Genomic DNA, 8,418 nt, shown 5'->3' on the forward strand with positions numbered 1-8,418 from the left:
CCGATGTTCCAAACCAGCCTGGTCTATATAGTGAGTTCCAGGCTAGCTAGAGATAGTGAGACCCTGTCTCCAAAAAAAAAAAAAAAAAAAAAGACACTCAGAACAATGCCTGGCTCCCTGCAAATGCCATCAAACCATCAAAGTACATGCTGTGTGACAGTCACTATCAGGAAAAAAAGAGTCAGGCCAACTAAGGATAAACTCTCCTCCACAGGCTGTGTGACCTCAGCCAAGTCAATCAGCCACTCTGAGTCTCATTTCCTCATCCTTGGAGTGTATTATTTACAAAGCAAACTAATACAACCACAGCATCCAGGCATCAGCCTCCAGTCCTTGAGAGCAAAGGCTATAAAAATCATCATCATTGCCCAGGGCCTAACCTAGGGGCCAGTACTGCAAGGCCCTCCATTGCTTATGAGAATCTCGTCTTCACCCGCTAATCCACAGCCAGTGTCCTTGCTGGTGCTAGCAGACAGTGTCATCTTGTGGGGAAACTCTGGAACTACACCCTGGCAAAGCGCTGCTCCCAGCTCTGTTGTGAGGTCCTTGGAATACCCACCCAACATCAAACGTATTCATTACTGCCTTCTGTGTACAGGGTGCTGGTTTCAAGACCTAAAATAAGCAAAGCAAAAAACTAAAGTGACTACACGGGAGAGCGAGGAAAAGCCTCACAAGGATTATAACCTTGATATTGATGCCCAGCTTGGGGGGGCGCGGTGGGGGGAACATGTGCACATGGTTTAGCACCATGGTACTTGAGTAAGGTCACAGGACAGCTTGCAGGAGTTGTCCTTTCTTCCACTGTGGGTCTCTAGATTGAACTCGGGTACTTTGGTTTTGCAGCAAGCCCCTTTACCCACTGAGTCTTCTCACTAGCCCAGACCCCAGTCTTAGTCTTTTTTGTTTGTTTGTTTGTTTTATGAGACAGGGTTTCTCTGTTTTGGAGGCTGTCGGTCCAGCCTGGCCTCGAACTCACAGAGATCCGCCTGCCTCTGCCTCCCGAGTGCTGGGATTAAAGGCGTGCGCCACCAACGCCCGGCTCCAGTCTTCGTCTTTTTGTTGTTTTTGAGACAGGGTTTCTCTGTGTAACAGTTCTAGCTGTCTTGGAACTGGCTTTGTAGACCAGGCTGGCCTCCAACTCACAGAGATCCGCCTGCCTCTGACTCCCCAGTGCTGGATATTAAAAGCATGTGTCACCACACTTTATCTTAAAGAAAATATAAACATTCTGTAGGGAACTTGTCAAGTTGGGCAGCTAGGCTACAGGAGTCATTCTGAGATGATGTCCTATGGCAGAGACTGTCAACTCAGCGCAGTCAGCGCCAGGAAATGACAGCTTCACTCTGAGTTTTAGGGAGTGACATGGAAGCCCAGAGAGGACAATCTACTCAGTTGGAGTAGCACAGCACGTCTGTTTGTGGAGAGACCTTAAGGAGAGGGATTGACTGCACTGTAGATTCCTGACCCAGGTCCTCCAAAAGGAGGGGGAGGGGCATTTGAGCCCAACGCCCTATTTTCCTGTATTCCTCCCAGGAAATGAAGATTGAGGAGTCCAGGAGCGGCTAGATGGCTCCGCCTGTGAAAGCTCTTACTATGCAAACCTGACCATCTGACTTTGATCCCTGGGACCCAGGGAAAGGAGGCTGGAGAGAAGCAACTCTACAAAGTTGTCCTCTGACTTCCACATAGACTCTAGGACACGCATCCACCCCCACATGGAGCGTGCACACGCGCACACACACACACAGTAAATCTAGGTGTAGCATAGGTCACATTCAACCAGAGAATCAAAGATTCCATGGAAAATATGTTATTTTCAAATGGGACTAAGAGAATGAGTAGAAAGGGAGGGAGGGAGGGAGGAAGGAGGAAGAAAGGAAGGAAGGAAGGAAGGAAGGAAGGAAGGAAGGGGTGTGTAGGGAAGGTAGTCCTTTCCAGTGTGGTAGGTCCCACTGTGTATAAAATGAAGTAAAGGAGTTCAGGTTGAGCCGGGCATTGGTGGCGTATGCCTTTAATCCCAGCACTCGGGAGGCAGAGGCAGGTGGATCTCTGTGAGTTCGAGGCCAGCCTGGACTACCGAGCGAGTTCCAGGACAGCCTCCAAAGCCACAGAGAAACCCTGTCTCGAAAAACCAAAAAAAAAAAAAAAAAAAAGGAGTTCAGGTTGTACAGAGGAGTCAAGGCCAAACAACACGGGGCCCCAAATGACAGGCCAAGGAGGTGACATTGAATAAAACAGACACTGGACCAGAGGTAGCTGCTGCAACAGTTCAGGGTTCGGGGAGCCCACACAGGAGCGGGCTGGGACAGAAGTGGGGGGTACAAGAGCCACAGGGAAACACAAGCAGTGGTGGTACACCCCTGTGATCCCAGGGCTTGGCAGGCTGAAGCAGGGGGATCCTGTCGGAGAAGGGAAGGAGGGAAGGAGTTGGTGGTGCCGCCTTCGATCCCGGCACTTGGGAGGCATGTGCCTCGCTCGCTGTACCTGCACCCACCGTTTCTGTCCTGGCCGCTCCTCTTGGGAGGTGAGGGCTACAGTTTGGAAATACAGTTGGGCTGAATTGTTCTCATTAGGCTGTCACGTCTTGGGAAAGGTGATGGGGAGAAACAGAACAGTAAACAGGGTGGAGACCTGACCAGGACTGATGTGGACAGAGGGATAGCAGTTGTCAGTGTCCACCTGGAGATATGGAACCCAAGCTCAGGAGAGGGGCTCAAGGGACAGAGAGCACCCTGGTGAATAGTTAGCCAAAGGAAGGTGCCACTGCACATCAGGGGACACCTGAGAAAGTAAGAGCGAGTTAGACAAAGGACCTTGCGGGTGAACCAGGGCATTATCAGGAATGTCCAGCAGTATCGGAGGCCACAGGAGCCCAGAGATTGAGAAAGGGAGTGGTTATTGGCTATGAGGGTGTGGTTGTCACCCTCTGACTCTCACAAAAGGCTTCTCAGGGCAGAAGCCAGGCTGCAAACAGGTTAAAGGGCCAGGGGCAAAGGGCCTGGAGGCAGCTAAGGATGCCAGGGGAATAGAGGAGATAGAAGCATAGAGGATGGTCTGGGGCCCTGGCAGTGATTGGGGGTTGGCGGACAAAAACCCAGAGGCTCAGTGTGGAAAGTCTTGGAGACTCTAAAAAGAGGACATAAGAGACACTGCTAAGGAGCTGGAAACAGTGACCTCTGTAACCCCAGCACTCAGGAGATAGAGACAGGAAGATTAGAATCTCAAGGCCAGCTTTGACTACAGAGTGAGTTCATCATCCTGGGCTACACCAAAGCTTGTCTCGATAAAGAAATAAATAAATAGACAAATAAAGACTTTGGTAAGAAGCCAAGACCTTAGCCAGGAGGTGGTGGCACTTGGAAGCAGAGGCAGGTGGATCTATGAGTTCGAGGCCAGCCTGATCTACAGAGTGAGTTCTAGAACAGCTAAGGCTACACAGAGAAACCCTGTCTTGGAAAAAAAAAAAGCCAAGCCCTGTGATCTTGTCATGCCATCCCTACAAACTAGAAAGGATGGAACATGGAAGGAGCCTCTCCTCACTTCCTTGCCCTTTCTGGGGGCTCCAACGCACCAGGGAAGAGTGAAGACTTCTAATATCCTCAAGGCCAGCCTGGGGGAGGCAAGCAGCCTTTCCCCTGCAAGGGACTGTGGTCCCAGTGGGGGAGGATCTGTGTGTACCCCAAACCCAGCCCATGATGTAATCATGTTTCCTAGGCAACTTTTCTTTTTCTGGTACTGTTCTATAGTGGACTAAATGGTAGAACCCCCAAAGATACATCCTAGCCCTCAAGAACCTGTGATGTGGCCTTCCTTAGAAAAGGGGCTCTTAAGCAGGGGTAGAGGCAAATGCCTTTGATCCCCACCACTTGGATCCCCGCAGGAGGATCTCTGTGTGTTTGAGGCCAGCCTGGTCTACACAGAGAGTTCTAGGACAGCCAGAGCTGTTACACAGAGAAACATGTCTCAACACCCCGCCTAAAAAAAAAAAAAAGGAAGACAGAAGAGGGCTCCTGAAGGGCGAATGGCACATGACACGTGCCTGTAGTCCCAGCACTTAGGGTGCAGAGGCAGGAAGGTCACAGCTAGTGGTAGTTCAGCCTAGTCTGCATCACAAAGCCCAGGCCATGGAGGGCTATACAGTAAGACCCAGTCTCAAAGCAGTAGGAAATGGTGAGTTTGGAATCACACAATCAACTCAGAATACTGGGTGGACTCTAAAGTTAACAACAAACGTCCTTAGGAGAGGTCGGGCATCCGGACCTGGAGGGAGGGAACGCCTGGGGCCATTGAAGGCTGGAAAGCAAGGGACTCTCCCCTGGAGCCCGGGGAAAGGAGACCCCTATGCAGTCATTTTGTCCTGGCCTGTTCAAGTGTGAGTGAAAAAAAAAATCTGTTTTAAACCTGTCACCTCTGATAATTTGCTGTGATAGATCAGAAACCAAATTCTGTTCCCTACTCTGTAAAACGTCTAGAAGTTTCCAGAGAGCCTTGGAGTTCTAAGAGTCTTCAAGCTAAACCTTGCCCAGAGGGGAGTTCTAGGTCTGACCAAATGTGTCAGGTAGAGAACAAACCCTTTCAGTGGGGGGGAGGGGAGCCAAGCTACCCCGGTCCGTCCCACCCCTTAGAAAAGGCACAAAGCCCAACCCATCACACCACAAATGGGGCAACTGCCTTTCCAGCATCTCCCCGTAACCACCCTCTTTCCAGGGTGCTTCCCCCCACTCCCCAAACCTGCCTTTTCCCTTCCTGTTTTCATTCCTGGGGGCAGGAGAGGACAGATACCCTTGAGCCCCAGTGGAATGGAGCGCACGCTCCTACCCCTCCTTCCCCCTCCCTAGGACACAGCTGGAGGGGGGAGGGGAGGTCAGCAGGGTTCATAAAGGCCAGATGTTAAGGAAAAAGAGCCAAAGTGCCCACCCACCCCATCCCTCTCCTCCCTGCCTCCCAGGGAAAGGCGACAGCTCTAAAAACACTTAAGAGTTTTTCCCAAGGATCTGCGCTTTGCAAGCGATAAACTTTTTTTTTACAAGGCGTCTTCACAGAAAAGAATGTCCTCACCCAGTGTCAGTGGGAACTGTTCTTCCTCTACCAATTTTGGGGATGAGGGGCGTTAGTCACTTGCGTAAAAACAAGGGCCACTAGGTCCCTCAGTAAGGGGCATATCGCATAACACTGACAACCTCCACACCTCACCCGCCCCTGAACTGATGATCTCCCAGAGTAGAGAAAGCCATTGCACCCTGACGACTCTAGGAGTCCTCTTGACTGGGGCGTGGTCCAGGCCTAGCTCCTCTCTGCCTGCAAAACAGAACCTCTGACCCCAAACCTAATCCCCAGGCCCTGCCCCTTTCTGATCCATCAGATCCCTGACAACTCTCAAAATGCCTTGAGGTAGCCCGCTCAGTCCAGGTTCCCTCCAAGCCCCGCGTCCTCCCATTTGCCTTTCTGCAGCTAGCTTTGTACCTCGTTAAGGGCTGAGTCTGGATGTCTGAAAAATGGATTCAGACTAGCCTAACTCCACCCTATCCCATGCACAAATTGGGGAAGAGTACCTCGAAAGACGACTTGTTTGGTCTGATTTTTATTGATTTCTTCCACCTTCCATTATTTTCCCAGGGAATTTCTGACCCCTTCCCCAGGCAAAGCCAGCCTTGGGACACACCACTGGGCCCTCTGCCCTCTCCTCTTTATGGGAGGAGGAGGAGTGGGGCTGGAGGTCTCTTTCACCCATCAAACCCTACGGCAAAGGGAAACTCTAAAACTGGACAAAGTCTGGCCGAGACTGGAGCTCTCGCATGGGAGAATCACCTGAACTTGGGGAGAGGTAGGGCTAGGAACAGAAAAGGAGGGGGGTGTAAAGGGTTAAAGGTCTGAGCCATGGGGGTGGGGGATGCCCCCAGGGAGCTGTCAATCATTTTCCCACCCCACCACAACTCCCACATCCCTAAACTGGCCCTCAAACATAGAAACAACCGGTTTGTCCATCACCAAAGTCCCTCTGTCCCTTTCTTTTGGTCTCTTGGCAGTAACCGCTTTGCTCCCCTGGGGTGAAGGCCCTGGCCGCCCGCTGAGGGCAGAGATGGAGCTGGCCATGCAACCTTCTGCAGTTAAGGCTTTTCCGGACGCCAGCCCTTGATTCCTCCGCAAAGATGAGAAGGGAATATCACCCCGACCTTTCAGGTGCTTGAAGATAACTGTCATTTGAGGTCCCTAGACATACTCCATTAAACGAAAAAAAATAAATAAAAATAACAGACAAATCTGAGACTCAAGACACCCTCCTGGAGTCTTCACTCTGCCCGGGGACCCAATTTGCTCCCGGGTAGAAGAGGTCGAATGCTCAGAGTTCTTCCAAGTTGACACACCAGGATTTGAGGCCCTGGGGCTCGGGGACAGCGGGTCCTCCCATCTGCCACCTCCACAGCGGGTGGGCAGGCGGAGGCTTTGCGTCTCCCTGGAGGCGAAGCGAGGAAGCCGGCCCTAAGTCTCCGTCCTCTTCCACGACCAGGGCTGGGGGACAGGGAAAGCAGTCGAGGAGGCTGAAGGTGCTCGAGGTGGGGAGCATCGGGGCCGGCCGGCGGGGCTGCACGCTGCGCGGGGCGGCTCTGGCCGCCGGCGTTTCTTGGCTGCTCCCAGGGCTTTGGCTGCCAGCCTCCCGGGCCCTCGGGGCAAACTTGGAGTGTTCAGGGCGAAGCCCTTCGCTTAACACCAAAGTTTCGAGCTGCGGATCAGGCGATTGAAATGTTCCTGGCGGAGATCACCGGGCGCGTCAGGCGCTGCCTCTGCCGTCGAGGGGCTGGGCGCGGGTGCCTCGGGCGCGGCCGGGACAGGGTCTCCACCCGCTGCAGCCGCCGATCCCGGCGCAGGCTGCTCCGGAGACGCAGGTTCCGGGGAGAGGCCCGCAGGTGGCGGCGGAGGCCGGGAGCTGGGTTCATGAGGCGGACTGCTAGCTGCCTCAGGCTGGGACTCCAGACCCGGGGCTGGCCTGGGCGGCGACCAGGCGGAGCTGGTCGGAGATTCCCGAGGACGCCGGGGAGCAGGGCAGCGGCCGGGAGGTGCACAGGAACCGGCCCCGAAGTGCGGGAAGCTGCCTCCGCCCTCTTCCTCCTCTCCACCGCCTGGGCACACCGAGATGTCTGCATCCTCGCGGGCCGCGGAGCTCAGGTCGCTCGGTCGCCCGGCCTGTCCCCCGAGGTGCTTCAGGCTGTCCGCGGCCCGGCCGCCGGTGCATGGCGAGGCCCGGGGCCCCAGCAGCACCGGGGTCCGCGGCGCCATCTCTCCAGGCCCCAGGCCCAGGGCGGATGGCCGGGGTTTGGCAAGGGCGCAGAAGGCGAGGGCACGCAGGCACAGTGGGGAGAACTCCGGGGTCCCCCGACGCGGCTTCCGGGGCGTGGGCGAGCAGGGAGACCCCCGCGGAGACGCGGGCACTGCCAGGCGGGGAGGAGGACACAGAGTCTCCATGGAGCAGCCTTGGGGGTCGCCCACTGTGGGGGCCCTGGTCCCAACGGCGGGATGCCCCGGCGGCCCGAAGAGCCCGCGGGCCAGGGGAACATCGCCCCCCGTCGACGGGGAGGTCTGTGCTCACGGGTGCCCTGGGCCCGCCACCCGGGGCCCGCGGCGGCGCTCCGGCTCCCTCTGCGGTCTCGTCACGCGGCCCTCGCGGTGGCCGGACTCCTGGGTCCCCGCGCGTCCCCGGCGCGATCGGTCGCGCTTCCTGCCGCCGCCTTCCCGGCGCGCCCCCCTCAACGCTGAGGCGGGGGCAAACAAAGCGGTCGGCGCTCACGGGCGGCGGGAAGGACCCCGGCCCGGCGCCCGGTGCCCGGGCCCAGCGGCGGGGAGGGCGCCTTCCGCCCTCTCGGCTTCTTTCTTCCCCGCTGGCTCCGGAGACCGCGTTATAGAGAACTGCCCCCTCGCTGCCCCAATACCAGCGCCGCGGCTGCGAGCCCGCCTCTGATTGGTCGCCGTTGTTGTGACATCACGCAGACCCCACCCCTCAGGCGGCACGGCCCCCGTCCCCATTCCGCACACAGACACACACACGTGGACCCTGAGCTGCTGGGCTGGAAGGCAGGGATGGGGGCGCGTGGGTCTGGGCGCGCGCGGGTGAAAATGCGAGGGGCCAGACGCAACGCTCCTGGTGGCCTGCTGGCATCCTGGAATCATTTTACCTGGTCGCAGATCCAGCCACTCTTTTATCCCGTAGCAGTCGCGGGTTTTCCGTATCTGTAAAATGGAAAGTTTGTTTCTGCCCTTTGGAAGCTTAGTGGAGCTCCTTGCAGTCACAGCAACAAGCTCAAAAACAATGTGGAGGGAAAAGATGAAACCAAGCGTCGATGGCTTACGCGCTTGGCGTAGCAAGGAGTCGCCGCCGTTAAGGTGTCCTGTGGTCTTTGCTCGGGGTTGGGGGGCCTAGAA

General features: G+C 55.9%; 1 protein-coding gene across 1 annotated transcript; it reads right to left on the reverse strand.

The window, feature by feature from the left end:
* Positions 1-5,568: 5,568 nt before the first annotated feature.
* Positions 5,569-7,915, reverse strand: LOC121141483 (elongin BC and polycomb repressive complex 2 associated protein). Its single transcript, XM_040749607.1, is given in 2 exon segments — positions 5,569-6,603; positions 6,606-7,915. Coding segments are annotated over 2 exon segments (1,119 nt in total). The 5' UTR covers positions 7,465-7,915; the 3' UTR covers positions 5,569-6,343.
* Positions 7,916-8,418: the final 503 nt, after the last annotated feature.

This window comes from Mesocricetus auratus, unplaced genomic scaffold (genome assembly GCF_017639785.1).
Source record: "Mesocricetus auratus isolate SY011 unplaced genomic scaffold, BCM_Maur_2.0 Super-Scaffold_100007, whole genome shotgun sequence".
NCBI lineage: Eukaryota > Metazoa > Chordata > Mammalia > Rodentia > Cricetidae > Mesocricetus > Mesocricetus auratus.